This window comes from Sitophilus oryzae, unplaced genomic scaffold (genome assembly GCF_002938485.1).
Source record: "Sitophilus oryzae breed Bouriz unplaced genomic scaffold, Soryzae_2.0 scaffold_466_pilon_pilon, whole genome shotgun sequence".
Lineage (NCBI taxonomy): Eukaryota > Metazoa > Arthropoda > Insecta > Coleoptera > Curculionidae > Sitophilus > Sitophilus oryzae.
This window is the reverse complement of record NW_022147047.1, coordinates 1,596,457-1,614,463: the sequence shown is the minus strand read 5'-3', so window position 1 is coordinate 1,614,463 and position 18,007 is coordinate 1,596,457. Positions and strand designations below refer to the sequence as shown.

The window sequence follows — 18,007 nt, the reverse complement described above, 5'->3', positions numbered from 1 at the left end:
TATCTGCAATAAAACTTACCTATATGTTTTTAACATTACACAATTACACGTCTCGTTATATTTCGTACATTATAAAAATTATACAGATCATACAGTGAATAGTTCTGACTGACAACGAACTAAAAATGCCTCTAAAGGAATATATAATCCAGGTGGCTAGAGTCTTCTATAGTAGTTCGTCTTTAGGTTTATTTCTAAGGTTAATATATCGCATAATAATCAAAGGAAAGGAATCTGTCTACCTAAGGTTGCATGTGGACAAATAGAAATACAGGCACAAAAGTTCGCAATACTTCCGATACAAGATAGGTAAAAACGGAAATGATACCATTAAAAAAAGATCAGTTAAATAGAAGAAAGAAAAGTTTACGGATTTTGTTTGTTGTCAAGTGAAATATGTTACTGTTGTGCCAAAGAAATTTTTCAAATATTTGAATGAAATTGTCACGGTATTAAAGAAATTTTTATCAGTCCACACATTGATGTGCTATTACGCTGTACTGTTCGGGTCGCACTCAGAGGGTTGGTGGAGAACTATCGATTGTACTATCGATAAATATCGATAGTTTTTACTATCGGATACTATCGATAGTTTTATTACGTTATCGATAGTTTACGATAGTCACTTTTCGTTTCGGCGACACCTTCCCGAGCGAGACAACTTCTCTTGTAATCGTGCTGCGTCTAGGGATGGCAACATCGAAAAATGTTGTCGTTTTAAAAACATCGATGCATCGGTGCCATCTGTAATCACGCCAAATGTCAAATTGAAAGTGAGGTTACAGGTTATTGTTATTGATTTGATGATTTGATACAAAGCATTGAATTTTTTTTTCGTGTTTTGTGCATTGAAAATTAAAAAATGGAGAAGTTTTTGAATATCTCTCGCAAGAGTTCTTCTAAACCTAATCATAAAACCGGAACAGGTACGTCTAAATTTGTAATAATTGTGCACATCAGCATAACATTTTCATTGAGCACAAAACCAGTAGAAACAATACTTTTTTCATGTTTTTTTTTCTGGAATTTTAGGTGAACCTACTACTGAGACTGTAGTTGACCTAGTTGATCCAGGCGAAAGCAGTATTTCAGATACTGATTCATTTCACACTGGTGGACCGAGAGCAGAAAATGAAAAACCTAATAAAAGACAAAAAATCTCGAAGGTTTGGAAATTTTTTAAAAGATCAAGTGATAAAAAATTGGCCAAGTGTCTCGATTGTGGCAAAGAATATAAGACAAGTGGCAACACATCAAATTTAAATGACCACCTAAATAGGTTTCATCCTAATCTATTAAGAAACATACCAGTAGACAGTGAATTTGGTGATGATTGTCCGTCTACCTTTGCTGGCTCCAATACTCGTTCTTCTTCAAGGTCAGTAAGCCCATTTTTCAGAAGACAAATTGAGTACAGTGACAACTCTCTACGAAAAAAGCAGTTAGACAATGCTTTAACATTAATGATTGCCTCTGATTTTCAACCATTTAACATAGTCAATGATACCGGCTTCAGAATTTTTGTGAATTTGATGGATCCTAGAGATGTTCTCCCGAGTAAATTTACCATAAGAGAAAAAATCATGAAACAAATATATGATGACAGTCATCAGATGCTGAAAGATATATTGAAGAATGTCAAATATGTTGCTATTACATCTGACTCGTGGTCATCGAGGGCTACTGAGTCGTATTTGACAGTAACATGTCACTTTGTTAGTAGTAACTTTGAATTAAAATCTGCAGTGCTCTCCACAAAACCATTGGAAAATGGTGTAAACCACACTGCTGAAAACATTTCATGCGCACTAAAAGATCTTTTTGTGGAATGGGGTATAGAAAACAAAATCTCAGGTATCGTAACGGACAATGCTGCGAACATGATGAAAGCATGTGATCTTTTGAAAAAGAAAAGTCTTCCTTGTTTTGCCCATACCATAAATTTAGTGGTCCAAGACACTATCAGTATTTCTCCACTTAAGGATGTCTTAATAAAATGTAAAGAAATTGTCAGGTTTATGAAAAGCAGCAATATAGCTGCAGACATGTTCAAGAAGGAACAAGATACTGCCACCCCATATAAACTCATACAGGAGGTTTCGACTAGGTGGAATAGCGCTTTTCAAATGGTGAAACGAATTGTTCAAACTAGTGATGCACTCAATAAAACTCTTTTGAAAATTCCTAGAGCTCCTCAACCTCTAGCTGCGGAGGAAATTATTATTTTGAAGGAAGTTGTGGATGTTTTAGCATGTTTTGAAGAAGCGACCACAAAAGTATCTGGTACTAAATATGTTACCATTTCTTTTGTTATCCCCATTGTTCAGGGAATTCATAACACTTTGGAAAAGAAGTTCTCAGAAATGCAAACAGACGAAGGGAGACAAATTTGCTTGAAATTGCAAGAATCTGTAAGAAAGCGTTTGTTTCTATTTGAAAAAAGAACAATTCCCCAAATGGGGACATTACTTGATCCGCGATTTAAACAAGATGGGTTCAGAAATGACGACAATATCAAATCAGCGTTGCATTTTATGGAACAAGAAATGAGTTATGTAGAAAAAAATGAAAAAGAAGTTACATCCATATCAAGTGATTTAATCAAGGAAAGTTCTGAAGGTACTAGTTCAAGTTTTTTGGGATCAAGCTCTCTATTTTCTTTCATGGACAGCAAAATACAGCAAAGAATAAAGTCAACCACAGCAGGTGTTATTATAATGAAAAGGCAGTATAAGGCTTTATAAGGAACGGCATATATAAGGTATAATAAGGCATTTATAAGGTATAAGGCATATATAAGGCATTATATGGAACGCCAGAATTCAGCCTCGGATACAGACCCACTGCTATTTTGGAAAGTAAGTACCTACTTTGTTTTAAATTTAATTCTACTAATCTAAACTTTTTCCATTCTAGGTTAATGCAAATGATTTCAGACCCTTAAAACAACTAGCCCAAAAATATCTATGCATCCCAGCTTCATCAGTGGAGTCTGAAAGAATATTCAGTAAAACTGGTCAAATAATTACTGATAGAAGAGCTAGACTGAAACCCAAAAATGTTGATATGTTGGTTTTTATCAACAAAAACAATTGGTTGATTAAAAAATAAAAAAAAAACTAATATTGGTTTTAAATAGGGATTAGATATTAAGGTTAGGTTTCGTAGGTTGTGTTTGTATATTTATCTATTTAATATTTCATTGTTTTTACTGTTAATGATTATATTATATTTGTTTCTCGTTATAATCTTTACCTACAAATGTTTTTTGAAATAATTAATAATGTTTCGTAATAAAAACCTATATAGATGATCTAAGAATAAATTATTTAAATATTTTCCAACTATCGAATACTATCGATAATTATCGATGGTCAACACTTTGACTATCGAGAACTATCGATGGTGACGACTATCGATAGTTCTCCACCACTATCTCAGGGGTCGAGTAAAAGCAGGTGTGTGGCCGAAGGAAATATAAGTATATTATATTCCACAAATCTGCCTAAAGCTTAGCCCGATCCTGTCGTGTTAAGCCATACCAAAAATCCCAAACACACGTGCATTGATTAGGTAAGGCTTGATTAAGCTTTGCAGAGCTTCAGCATTTGCCATAAAATAGGGAACAATTTGCTACAGGTACATAAAAATTATATATCACTGTAATCACAAAACTTCATTTTCTTTATTTTCGAGAAAATTTAGTCCAAACATAAGGAATATTTTGTTTTATGTTTAACCATCAAAATCTTAAAAATAAAGAACTTGTCTAAAAATGTGCTACAATACGGATATACTATAATCCTTTATATTTAATTTCCTTCTTCATTTGTGGCAAAAATAAGTAGCCAATTTTACATAAAACGTTAAATGCCGAACGCTTATTTTCCTACTTTTTTCGACTAGTGAAATGGACTCTTAATGGTTTTCAGTAATTGTTAAATTTTTATTCACATGGGTCATTCCATGTTTTTTTTTCTAAATCCGTATTAACATAATATGACTAAAAGCCATATATTTTTATTATTGAATATGTAACCTGTAAGATACTAAAATTGGGATAAGATAAATTGCTAACAGCCTACAGAGGAGAGTACAAAAATTTTCAAAAATCGCATTTCTCTACGCTCGTATTACCCATCTCTCCCAAACAAAAAAAAGGAGATTTTAGCCGGCCAAAAGCGTTACAAAACTGTTTTACAAAATCGGTTTTACCTGCGCTCGGCGAAGAGATCTTTTGTGGTCCTTCGAGCCTCCGCGGAGACGCGAATTCTGGGAAGCGGGGTTCGGGTTTCGAAAGCTGAGGCCATCTGCCGTTCCCTTTTTACTATACCGGCCCTGGCCCTTTTGCCTTACGTTTAGAATCGACGGCTATATGCTTAAATTCGACTGCGAGAAGGATAGCCTAGAAAACCGTGGGTATTGCGTTACTGTGATAATTGTATCACAGTGTAACCCCCCGTTAATGCTATACTATAATAATACACAGAAAAAAAGAATGGTTTCTTCAAAAGTTATTTGCTTGAATTTAGAGTGCATATTCTGATTTTAAGAAAAAAGATGGTCTGCACTTACTTTGCTATAAATATGGTAATCGGTAATCGTTATAATTCTACGCCAAACTTTCTAAAATATAAAATAATTTATATAAAGTATAAGACCTTCTCAAATCCAGTCCACCTAATAACCTAGAAAATTAACCAACCCTGTTCCTTCAGAACTCCATTCTAATAATCTTTTTCAACCCCTTCCACCCCTTATTTTCCGTATTACTTCCCCACCAACACCCCAATCCCTTACAGGGTACGAAAGAGAGACAAAAAATCACACCAGAAAAAAAATTGCCGGTTACTTCCCTCCTTTCCTCTCGAATTCCCCCCGTAGCTAGGTTCCGGCGAGCACGTGTTTCCTTTTGTTTCCCCCCACGGCGATCGGCCAATTTCGGCCGAGATCGGGCCAGATCTGTGCCCTCGGGCCGCGTTCGTTGCGCCGTAATCCCCAACGTGCCGGCCAATAGCGGAGAGGCGGAGAGCGGTGTTGCCACGATGAGGTGGGAAGTCGGGCGGGTTGAGGAAATATTGGAGTACACCTGCCAGGAATTTGATTGATTTCTAAGGGTTTCTATTTTTAGAATATGAATGAAGCTGTATATTTGTTACGGGTAGAATGAATACTTAGTTTGTCTTAAAACTTAGCAGCGCCGTTATTTTGAAACAATCCGCCTATTTTTGCAAAATAGCGGATAACCAGAAACTAGTTTACAAACTATATATTCGTTATTGGTTTAATATTAACCAGTTATCTTAGGTAGTTGGTACAATAACCATTTATGATTTTGTCAAATACAGTGAGATGTAAAAAAACGCAACGGAAATTTTTGTGTCAAATTTAAAGTGTTATATTTTTTTAATTTTTAGTCCTATTTTCATGTTTTTTTAGCAAACTGTATGTAAATATATCTACTTTAATTGCTAAAGTCAGTTTTCTATTAACTTTAGTATTTGGCTTATTATACAGGGTTAATCAAAGGGTTGTTTTTGCCACATCTTGCAATAATTTCGTGAGCAAATTTTCCTAAAACATGATTTTTCTATCAGGACCATGTCTTCTGAGAATTTTGTTTTTTGGCTCATGTCAACAAATGCCTTGGTTAATTTTTAAGACCGAAATAAAGTTGCCACCAACAATTTGCACTTTTTTCAATTATCATTACTTTTTGATGTTGTGTACTACTAAGTAAAAAATATACATTTATGACGCTTTTTACGTAAAAAAAATAAAAAATTTTCGTAAAAATTGCTAGGAGTAATGGTTCTCGAGATATTTGGAACCGAAATTATCAATACCTTGTCATCATTGACTTAAATTAAGCATATTGACTAAATAAGTAGTAATTAGACTGAAATCATAAATTTTAAATGTTTTTGTGCCAAAAGTTGAACAGAAAATGTTTTATCATCATTTTTTCAAAAAAATATGATTAAAAAAGTTAAAAAAATAAAAAGATCTCAATTTACTTTTCAATTCAATCAAATAACCATCTACTCAACATGTTTATTTTGTGTCAATAATGACATGTATTGACTATTTCCACTCGAAATATCATGAGAACGGTTCTTTGTAGCAGTGGCGTCGCCAGATATTTTTTTCAGGGTGGGCCACTACTGGGACAAGTTTTATTCGGGTGGGCTAGATAATTTACCATATCATAATAATTGTTGATTAATTTCTATGAACAGCTAAAATGAAATGAAACAGACAACAATACAAGCAAAAGGTTATTAAGCTAGACTTCCTCTATGGAAACATTTTTCGCAATGTGTTCGGTAGGTTCGATAAGAAGGGATTTTTCGAAATTCCAGTTCCAAGGGGGTGAAACCACCTCTCAAATATTACAATATTTTTTATTTAAAAAACGGTTAAGTTTCCGAAAAAACGCTTAAACACGTATATCTTATTTTATTTTTTTACAATTTTTTTTTCGAAAAGTCTGGTCATTGATTAATCACGATCCTGCTTAAAAAAAAAACGGATTGACTTTAGGGTGTAGAGGGTCGATAAGAAGGGTTTTTTCGAAACTCTAATTCTAAGGGGGTGAAACACCCCTCAAATATTAGAATATTTTTTATTTAAAAACCGGTGAGTTTTTCGGGAAATTCTCTTAAACACGTATATTTTATTTTGTTGTTTTAAAGATTTTTTAAAAATTTATACTGGGTGTTTCATAAAATATGACCATTGAATAATCACGATTCTGCTTAAACTCCTTGACGTTTAAAGTTGAATTTTGGTAAACGGATAGACTGTGGGGTGTAGAAGTTCGATAAGGAGGGGTTTCTCAAATCTCAAATTCCAAGAGAGTGAAAACGCTCCTCAAATGTTACAAGATTTGTTATTTAAAAAACGGTTAGTCTTTTGGGAAAACGCTTGGGCACGCATAATTTATTTTTTTCCATTGCAACTGTTAAAATTGCCTTATATCTATCAAAAATAGTAGATAATAAAGTAGTGCTTTAACCGCAAAGGTAGATTAAGTGATACTTTTTAACAGTGAGGATAGGTTAAAAACTTTATTTCTTCTCGCATGTTTTTTCCATTTTCAGGAAATTTTTGTATTCCTTTTCATAAGTTATTCGGGATTTAAATGGAAGTAGTTTGGATATGGCGTTTGTCGCCTCAGCCTGAATATCTGTTGGTAATTTACTTATTTCTATTTGAGCCATTTCTGGCTCCAATTCAAACAGCAATCGACATAAAAAAGAATTAAAAAATATTGACTCAAAACTGACAACTAAAGCGACAGCTTTATTTATTTGTCAAATTACATAGAAACCAACGCCAACCCAGCACAATATTTTTTTCTACTCGTAATAAATTCCTTGAAATAATAATTTCTGAATAGTTTTTAAAACGTAACTCGCTATGGAAAAAATATGGTTTTATACACGACGATAAAATTGCATTATCGTCTCCCGAAATTTTTCTCTTTTTGGTCGACGATAAAATACCATTTTATCGTCATGTTTAAAAAATAACTATTGTTTTTTACATATTTTGAAAATTTTAAAAAATCATACAGGGTGTTCCAAAAAGTTGGGTAATTGATTAACCACGATTCTGTTTAAACTGATCGACATAAAAAGCTTATTTTTGGCAAACGGATTTTTCGAAAGTCAAATTCCAACGAGATGAAACTACCTCTCAAGTATTATACATTTTACCCCCTTAGTTTATACCCTCTTGGAATTGGAATTTCGTAAAATCCCTTCTTGTCGAACCTCTACACCCTAGAATAAACCTCTATGCCAAAATTGAGCTTCTTACGTTGAGTGGTTTGAGCAAGATCGTGATTAATCAGTGAGTCAGTTACTTAAGGATTTTATATGTTAGTATAGATTGCATTACATAATTTTATTACAAATCAATGAAAGTTGACGGTATATTTTCTGGACATTGCGCGGGTGGGCCACTAGTGGGCCCAAGCTAATCCAGGGTGGGTCACGGCCCCCCCTCCCCCCCTCTGGAGACGCCACTGCTTTGTACCGATTTTTACCAAGAGATATTTTTTACCTCAAAAATCACGGATATGTAAATTTCTTTACTCGGTAGTTTTATACAGGTAAGGACGAAAAGTTCTTTTCAAATCAGTTAAAGCATATGTAGTTGGCGCCCCAACAAATAGGAATCTTATTGATATCAAAATCAAATTTATCATGTCAAAAAACTCCCGACACCAATTTTCATCCAAATATTCACGTTACTTTAGAAATTATTTGGAAAAAATCGAAATAAAAATGAAAACCTTGTATCCCCAAAACTATTCATTTTAGGACATACGTTTATACAAACTTTTTAATTATTTTTATCTGCCAAATATGCTGCTGAAGATTCCGGAATACAGTTCGAACCACCCTGTATAAACAAATAAATATTGTTTCTGTTTCATTGTGAGGTTGGAAACTTTTCAGACTCCCCTCGTAATGCTAAACGTTACAGAAATTCGATTTTCTGAATTGAAAACTGATTCGTATAGCATAACGCATAGTAGATATTGGTTGTTTTTTGACAGAATACCCTGTATTATGTTCTCCTTACTGTAACCCCCACAAAGAGGACTATTATAATACTAAGAGCTATTATTCATAATAAGTTCTGATAAAGATAATGTGGACTTTTTCCAGCCGGTTTTTTTTTCCAAGACATTTGGCAACGTGGCCTACCGCTCCGGCCACCCGGCTTCCTTCTGCGCACGCGCCGACCGGCATCTTTTGCGCACATGGTTCTCCAAGTCACGCCGCCCGGCTGCATTTTCGTTTCAGTTACTTCCAAGCAGCCGTAGATTCCGTTTCTGCTTGGCTCGTTACCACCGCAGGAACTCACAATATAACTTATTATTTCTAAATAATCACAGAGATATAACCTAGATTAATATAAAATAATATATTTTTGTATTCGAGGATAAATAACTGTTAAGTCGTCGATAATACGTGTTTTTTTCGAGCGATTATACTCTCCATCTCTTCTCGATATCATTTTCATATGAGTATCAGTGACTGACCGAAAATTTCGCGACGCGTTACACATTTTCTCGACAATCATCATCATCAAACATCGCCAGAACTGACTTATCTTCGTTTATCATTATGCCGGCTACGTTGTTTCAAGACATGGACCGGTCCAGCGGAATAGGGGATGAGAGAGCCCTCCAGTTGGCTCTGGAGCTGTCGATGCTGGGCTTCAACGAGCCCTTGGGCAGCGTGGTGGAGCCCCCCATGGACCCCAGGGACGAATTGGGTCCCTTCGTTAACCCGCTGACCAGCGTGGGGTTGGACGAGGTCAGGTCCAAGAAGTCGCAGAACATGACCGAATGCGTTCCGGTGCCCAGTTCGGAGCATGTGGCTGAGATCGTCGGTAGACAAGGTGGGTACATTTGGAATGAGTTGGAGATAATGCTGATCAAATTTCATGCAAAGCACTTCTAAAACACCCCAAATAAGACATTGATGATTTAGAGCGTTTATTATTGTATAATTTTTATCAAAACCATGTTCAAAAGCTTAATTTTCAGTTTTTTTTAGATTGCTGTAACTTTTAATAATAATAATAATAAAAAATGGTCTTTATTAATAATTAATCAATTACAATAATGTATTAATTAATTACATAGGCGAAGTCTAGCTCACAGAGCCATTCATACTTAACCCAATCAATACATTTATAATATGCATAATAAGGAAAGAAACATAAATTCGAAAATAATGTCCAGATGAAAATAAAATGAGCAATAAATGTGGCTCGATTGTATGGACCAATACGTTTTAACAAACACAAAAAATTTAAAAAGTAAACAATCAAACAAAAAATATCACAATAATTATCCTAAGCTTGGGGTCTGTTGTTCCAGCAATAAATAGTTTTTCAGACTTGATTTAAATTTACATGATGAACATAGAAAAAACAAAGTTTGAATATCTTTTCTTAAATTATTAAAAATACATACAGAGTTGTAAGTAAACGATTTCCGAAACATGGCCGTTTTAAGGGTGTAGATTTGATTTTTGTTTTAAAGAGTTCATCATAACAAGTTGACCATTTTGAATTTCATTTCAGAATGAAATTTCCATTAACTTTGGAAGCATGCTTTCATTAACCATGTTAGCATCATCACCAGATGATCAAAGCTTTTCTCTAATCATCTGTTGATGGTAAGGTGATTTATTCCTGAAAAAAATAAGGTTTTTAACCATTGATAGTATATTAACTTCAGTATTGACAACACAAATTATAAATTTATTTGGATATATTAAACACAAACAGTTTGATAGATTTGAAAAACTTTAGTGTACCTACATATAATTTGAGACTATTTTACTTTCTACCCCAATTTGATGTCTAGGTAATCACGTTTTTTGAAAAATAAAAATACTGTAGTTGTACTAAATCAATTAATGTCATTTCCTAGATGATATCATTCTGGTGTAGGGTTATGATTTATTGAGGGAGCAATAAATTCCAAATATACACCATACTAAATTTGTATCTATAAAAATAGTTGTCTAGTTTTTTTTTGGTTCAATTTTATTGGCCAAGTATCTAGATATTCATATAACCTATATTATAAGACCTAGATATTCATATAACAATAAATCTTGTATCATATTATTATATCTCGTATTTTATCTAAAAATTGGCAATAATTTACCACATATGCATCCAAATTTGTGGTTTTAGGTACTTAGGCTGTGCGTTTTTTGTGGTTTTGTACCAGAAACATTAAAATCAAAGCTCTGATGCTTGTATTTATTTAAGATCTGTACACATGTCTGGATTCTTATAGAGTATTTTTATATAAGCTATCCTTATGGGAATGTTCTCCTATGTGATGTTATTTGCATATAATATTAATGTACATTTTAACATATTATTTCGGACCTAATGTTGTTGCTATACATATTTCATGAGGGTATTTGATAAATGAGGTCTAAATTATAAGAAAATGATTTTTACGAAAACTTGAAGAGATAGATAAAGAATGGTATGATACAATTCGATAGTCAATTAAATTGTGCATCTGATTCTCTTAAAATATACAGGGTGTTCCATTTAAATTAAACAAGTTATTGCCGTTTAAAGCTAGTAATTATTTTAAATAAATTTTTAGAGACTGTATAGGGTACTATTGTTTTTTTATTACAACAAAATGATGATCTGATCAATAAATAAACTTCAGTAAATATTTAGCATTAAAAACTTTCATACCCTTTGAGAAATGAAGCCGTAAAATTGTTCCTGCTTACAATTTCAAAAAATTAAATATATTTCAAAAACGGCAAGGTTTAAATGTGATGAACCTTAATCAAATTCACCTTTATTTCAATCGTAGAATCTAAAAATAAAATAATATACTCAATTCAAAAAATACAACTATAAATTTTTTAATTTATTTGGGACAGTCTGTATCTTGTAAAAATATTTTTCAATTGTAGTTCTAATAGTCCTTCAACGAACCCAAAATTTACAATTTGTAAAAATCAAATCGTTTAGCTACAATACTCTGTGTCATATGTGCTGAATAACCTTATATGTATTAATAAGTGATAAATTAATTTAATCATAGTTTTTTATTATTATTATTGAGATTATTGAAATTATTTTTTTGCTATTGTTTTCTTCTTCCTTAATATACCGGGTGGTTCATTATTGCGAGGAAATCCAACATCGTCGTTGTTAACAAAAATATGGAAAAAAGTATAATAGAAATGTTGCCTGGTTTATAAAGGTGGATATTCTAAAATTATTTTGTACACCTTCTCATAAATGAGTCATCCTGCATATTGATATCCAACAAGGTATAATATACCTACCTATAACTGTAAAATTTATTTTCATTATTAGTTAATAAATAATTCTTTGAATTTTTTTTTATTTTATTGGTATATTTCGTTAAATAACCCAGTAATAATAATACAATTTGAATAAATTATCCTGTTTTATAATAATTTATGAACCCTATGTTACAGTTTTTTCTTAATCTTTAATGATTAAGACGTCATAAAGTAGGGAAATACTGGGGGTTTCACTGTCCCCATACTTTTTCTTGTTTTTTTTTGCCAAGTCAAATGTTAAAGCGCTTAGAAAAACATAGGCACCATAAATCTAAACCAATTCGTTTAGTTAGGTTAGGCGTCAAATTATTTTCAAAATTTTTCTTAAGCGTTGTTGTAGAACGATATAGATAAAAACGTATAAAAGAAGAACGAAATTATTGGGCAACCTACAATAAGATTAGCCACGAAACATGGCTAAAATTAGTCGTATTTTAGCCATGTTTCGTGGCTAATCTTACTGTAGGTTGCCCAATAATTTCGTTCTTCTTTTTTATTATAGTCCCCACGATAACATCTTTTGTTTAAAAAATATAGATCTATTAATATTGATTTTACAACATTTAACACCTATTTTATTTTAAGCTATACAAGAATCATACACCGTGGCGACCGATTCTAGGTAAAATGACAAAGCCGAAGCCGTTATATAGGTTATTATGTAAAAGGGGGGCCCAAAAAAGCAAAAGCGGTGCTATTGCAAAGACGTAGGTCGAAATGATAGAAGGAAACTTGTTCCCAACGAAACTGAAAGTCGGCACGTCAGCGTTTTGCTCGCCGTACTTGTCCTGCCTACGATGCACACAGAAAGTTACATAAATCGGTATTAAAATAATTAACAAAAGTTTTATTCCTACATCTCTTTTTGAACCTTTTATTTTACTTGCTTCTTCTACAAATTCAATTTATTGGAATATTAATTTCAATAATGCCTTTAAAATCATAAACAAGCAACCAAAAGTTTTATATTCCTCACTTAAGTGATATTTGTGTGCTTATCTTATTCAAATGTATCCTCGGAAGCGATATTTTCTCACTGCTTTAGTGTCTATGTCAAAATGGCAACTCAAAAGACTCATTTTAGCAAATATGGCTTGTAGTTTGGTCCTTGCACATCGTAACAGCCTTGGCTTTTTTTTTCATTTTTGAAGTAGAAGGTGATATTTTTCCAAAGGATGTTTAGATAATAGCTAATTTCTAAGTTTTCCTGTATGTACTATTATCCTTTTTATTCACTAACACTGCTGGACTTGTTGCTTTATGGCTTTATGTCCTTTTCCAGCAAGTTAATTTATGGATTCACACACAACATGGCATATTGGCACTTTTTAAACTCTTGTGGTACTTCTATTAGTTCTATCCCACTTCTGATATGTAAGAGTACAATTTGTATTTTCAAATAAAACACTGGATTTCTCTCATAACTCCTTTATTACATCGTAGTACTCAGGATTACGACACAAACATGTGCTTCGTGCGAGCGCCGGGTACCGACTGGCCGCGGGAGCCTCGCTCACAATATCTTATCTCCCGTAACATTCTATCGCCTCTGTCATAAAAACCATGCATTATGAATAATACAGTCCGACATATACATAAACCTTAATTTGTTAATCATAACAATGCACTATATAAACAAGGTACTACATAAAAATCATAACAATATCTTAAGAGCGGTTGCTCGTAGCGATTTTTACAAAGAGATATTTTTTACGTAAAAAGTCACAGAGATGGATATTTTTTCGCTCGGTTGTTTTATACAGGTACTACGCCCTCTACTAGTAGGAGTCATATTGACATCAAAATCAAATTTCTCATGTCAAAAAACTCCCATACACCAATTTTCATCCAAATATTGACGTTACTTCAGAAATTATTTAGAAAAAATCGAAAAAAAAAAATGAAACTTCTACACCCTGTATCTCTGAAACTAAGCATTTTAGGACCTACATTTATACGAACTTTTTTATTTATTTTTATCTGCAGAATATGCTGCCGAAGTTTCCGGAATACAATTCGGACCACCCTGTATATAAAACTTTAATCTACGACAATGTCATTATGACACATTTAACATCGTCATTTAGATGTCATTATAGCTTTCATAATAGCACCAATGCTGTTATGAATTCATAATAACACGCAAATTTTAAAATAAGAAACAAGTAAAAAAAGGTGATTTTTCGGGAATAGGGAATCTACCAAGGATACTATAGAGATAAGGATAGTTCGATTCCTATCTTCCTGCACTGTCAGTTTTTTACGTCATCTACTGACCTAGTTGAAGTTGGCGCTAAAGATTTTAGACAGTGACAGTTATTTTTGCATTTGACGGACGAGCGCACAGTGCGTTGGAAGATAAATTTAGCGGGACAAAAGCGTTTGGTTAGAAATAAGCCAAAAAATGTCTACTGAATAAATAGTAGACATTCCAATTGATACAAAAATGCATGAATATTCTTTGTATTTCGATACATTTTTATCAACCAAATTTGGTCGTTTTCTGCTCAGCAAGGCAGAGATCATACGAAAATAAAATATTTACAAGTGCTTATACATTTTATTAGAAAGCCAAATTATGTTGAAGATTGCCAAAGGTATGTACTTTTCTACTGTAGGTATATATTTGTTAAAATCCTTCGTGCCTTTGTTCTGCAGATATCAAACTTTCACTTTTTTTTCAAATATCGATATATTGAATGATGTAGATCTTTTGAGTTACCAATAGTTACCAACACAGGTAGTCACAGTCACAGGGAGTTCAAGCTTAACAGGTGAATGCCCAAAAAGATTCATTTCAATCGGATAGTATAAAAACAAAACAACTCCATCAAAAGGCACTGAGTTTAAAAAATTGTCTTAGATACTTACTATATATGAATTTACAATTACCGAGTGTTAAAATTAAAATTAAAATATCTATCTTATTTATTATTTTTAAAATAAAATATATTTTTTTAAAATAAATTATAGAGGGTGTCACAAGATTACAAATTAATTAAAAAAAAACTGCTAAAGAGTTTTTTGATATCATAATTTTATGTATTTGGCAATAGTTTACAATACGGCTTTTGTGTGTCATGTACGAATAATATCATAGTTTTATTATCTTGTATTTATTTATTAATAAATTAAGTTGTTAATAAATAAATGAATTTAACCATATAGTTGCTATATATTAGACCATTTGCTACGTTCTTAGATTTTAAGTCCCAAACATTGCTCTTGAGATTTTGTCCCGCTAGAATAACCATCCGCCGCACTGTGGAGCGCGTGACGTAGCATTCCACGGCGACTACGACAGCGGCGATTTGACCAGGGGCGTAGATAGGTGTATGCTATGGGGGTGGTACTATGATTAAGTCGCAAAAAATCACCGTCGGAATTTTTTGTCGAATTAAAACGACGGCGATTTTTTGTCTTCAAAAGATATAAAAACATAACACAAAAATTAAAATATAGATTTGTAAATAACATACACAAAAATGAAACAACGACGTTTATTAGTTAATTTTCTATAAACTATAAATAAAAAAAATCTAAACTATCAAAAAAAAACTATAAAAACTATAAATAAAACTACAAAACAAAATCAAGTTTTCTAGTACGCTGTTTGGAAAACCTATCAATAACAGCATCAACATTTATTTCAATATCTTTATGGATATTGATTAGAGTTAACTCCACTAATCTGTCCTGGCCAATAAGAACACTTTGTGTGCTTTTAATTAGGTCGAACATATTATAAACGATAAATAAACATAATTAAAAGCATACAAAGTGTTCTTATATGTCGATATTAATTAAAAAAAAATCCTTTCATAGTCAATGACTATTTCAATTCTCGTATCTCGTCAAGCGTCAGGGGGGGGGTACTGTCCCCCAGTACCCCCCCCCCCTTATCTACGCCCTTGGATTTGACGCGATCGAACAGTCCTTTAGAATATATACAGTCCTTGGGAATCGACAACGTTTTGCGCAATGCCTTCAATATCCGAAGGGACACTTTCAGAATCAGAATCATCCATATTAATATTATTTTTGCTTTTGCTAAAACTGAACGTTTAACACAAAATTGAACATCAATAATTGAGTTGTCAAAGTCAAAATGGAAACAATCAACAAGCACGGTTACCACGACGCGGCGTCGACTAATATGGGCATCTGATAATTTTGAATTTTAGTTTTATGAGGATATCTCTGATATTTGAAATTAAATCAAATCTCTTTGGATCGTCCCTCGTGTCGAGTCGTAGATTAAATTTTGAATGATACACGTTCGATACGAACTTTTTAATGAAACTTGTCTAAAGGTGCGTATTCATTATCCGAACGAACGAACGAATGAACGAACGCATGCGGCCGTTCGTTCGTTCGTTCGTTCGCTCGCTCGACCATCCGTTTTGAGTCGGTACATCAAAACACGCGTTTCATTACGATGTTCGTATCGAACTTGTGTTATTAATAACTATAATTTTTTTAATTTAGAAAGAGATACTAAAAAGTCAAATAATTTAGCTAAAAATTTCTTAAAGATCATCGAAATCGATTCATTAGTTTACAATATACAGGGTGGCCAATCGAAAACGTTCCGCAAGGCCTAACGGCCAGGGTAACTTTTTTTTCAGGAAATTCAAAAACACGTCAATTTTGTTTGTGAGGGGGACAACTTTTGCCCCAAAAATGATTGCAAAATCTTCAACGCTCTAAGCGGGAGTGTCATCCCCCAACTTTTTTCAAATGGGAAGGGGGGGTCAAGTGGCGCCGCAATGAAAAGAGCTTTCTATTCTCTATACTTTCCCGCTTCGTTTTTGAAAATCGGTATAGTGATTGAGAAAATATGAAGGATTGAAATTTGTAAAGTTTATTTAAACATTTATCAGAGTAAATGATAAGGATAAAATCCTTCGACCAATTTGCTGTTTTTTCTTATTATTTCTAAATGTTTACGTATTTTTTCACTTGCCACAAGGTTGAACGATCAGGTGCGGTAGTTGCTAGATAGCTGTTCTGTGACTTGCGTTGAAGTTCTTCTCAATATCGTTAAACTTTTTAACAATTGTGGTGTAGTCACTTGCAGAAAAAGTGGAAATAATCGAACTTTATTTTAAAAATAATGAATGTGGCAATCGGGTTCCGCAGATATTCAATGAATGCCATCCTGACAAACACCTTTATGGTAAAATTGTTCGCGAGTTAGTAGCAAAATTTCGCAAAACTGGTTCCGTTATGAATAAAAAGAGGCAGAGGGAAAATCCTGTAGTAAATGAAGCTATGGAGGTATTCGTATTGGGCCAAGTTGCCATGGATAGTACTCTGAGTACAAGAAAATTAGCCAATGCAAAATTAGCCGGCGTGAATCGTACAAGTGTCCAAAGAATATTAAAAAAACACAAGTTCCACCCGTACAAAATTCAATTGGTACAAGCACTCAACGAAGACGATTTTGATCGTCGCGTTTTGTGAAACTATGAGTGAACGAGTGGCGAATGATAATAATTTCCTATTTAATGTGTGTTTTTCGGATGAGTGTACTTTCTTTTTGAACGGTGTAGTTAATCGGCACAACTGTCGGTACTGGGCTGAGGATAACCCCAGAATTTTTCACTAGGTGCACACACAAAACCCTCAGAAATTGAACGTGTGGGCTGGTATTTATGGGCCACCCTGTATATATGTATAAAACTTTAGAATATATCAAAATTTTAAGGTGCCCGTTTTTTGTGCCGGTTAGTGTAGTTATTAGAATATTTGCCAATAAATATTCATACGTGGAATAAAATAATGAAGGTTTCAAATTTTAAACAATGCACAGGATGCAATATAACGAGATATCGAATATCTTGTCGATCAATACCCACCTACAGGCTGTACGAAATATTGAGTTACACAGTGTACTAAATTACACCCTACTATATGTACGTAATACTTCATGACCTGGGTGGCAGTAAATGCTAAAAATTTTTAAGTCAAAAAACTCAACAGAGAGGAAGTCCTTTCGTGATAAAAATGTATGTTAAATAATTTTACAAGAAATCTCTGGGGTTGTTTTATATATAATTATACATATATTATGTAGGCATACCGTGCTGGCAACTGTTACTTTTGTGTCGGCATTTACA

At 33.2% G+C, this 18,007-nt stretch overlaps 2 protein-coding genes across 2 annotated transcripts in view; both read left to right on the top strand.

Moving 5' to 3' along the window:
• The first annotated feature begins 862 nt into the window (after positions 1-862).
• Positions 863-2,744, top strand: LOC115886031 (zinc finger BED domain-containing protein 1-like). Its single transcript, XM_030905061.1, has 2 exons — positions 863-926; positions 1,033-2,744. The coding sequence occupies exons 1-2, from the start codon at positions 863-865 to the stop codon at positions 2,742-2,744; spliced, it is 1,776 nt and encodes a 591-aa protein (XP_030760921.1).
• Positions 2,745-8,835: 6,091 nt separating this feature from the next.
• The window catches only part of LOC115886008 (RNA-binding protein MEX3B), a 177,213-nt gene continuing 168,041 nt past the window's right edge, over positions 8,836-18,007 (top strand). Inside the window, exon 1 of the mRNA XM_030905034.1 lies at positions 8,836-9,420. Within this exon, the coding sequence (XP_030760894.1) occupies positions 9,144-9,420 (277 nt within the window). The 5' untranslated portion in view covers positions 8,836-9,143. The remainder of the gene's footprint in view (positions 9,421-18,007) is intronic.

Bases quoted from the DNA above. Each gene is read 5' to 3' on its own strand.
- LOC115886031 (XM_030905061.1), top strand. From the start codon at position 863: ATGGAGAAGTTTTTGAATATCTCTCGCAAGAGTTCTTCTAAACCTAAT. The intron at 927-1,032 runs GTACGTCTAAAT...CTGGAATTTTAG, and splicing joins TAATCATAAAACCGGAACAG to GTGAACCTACTACTGAGACT.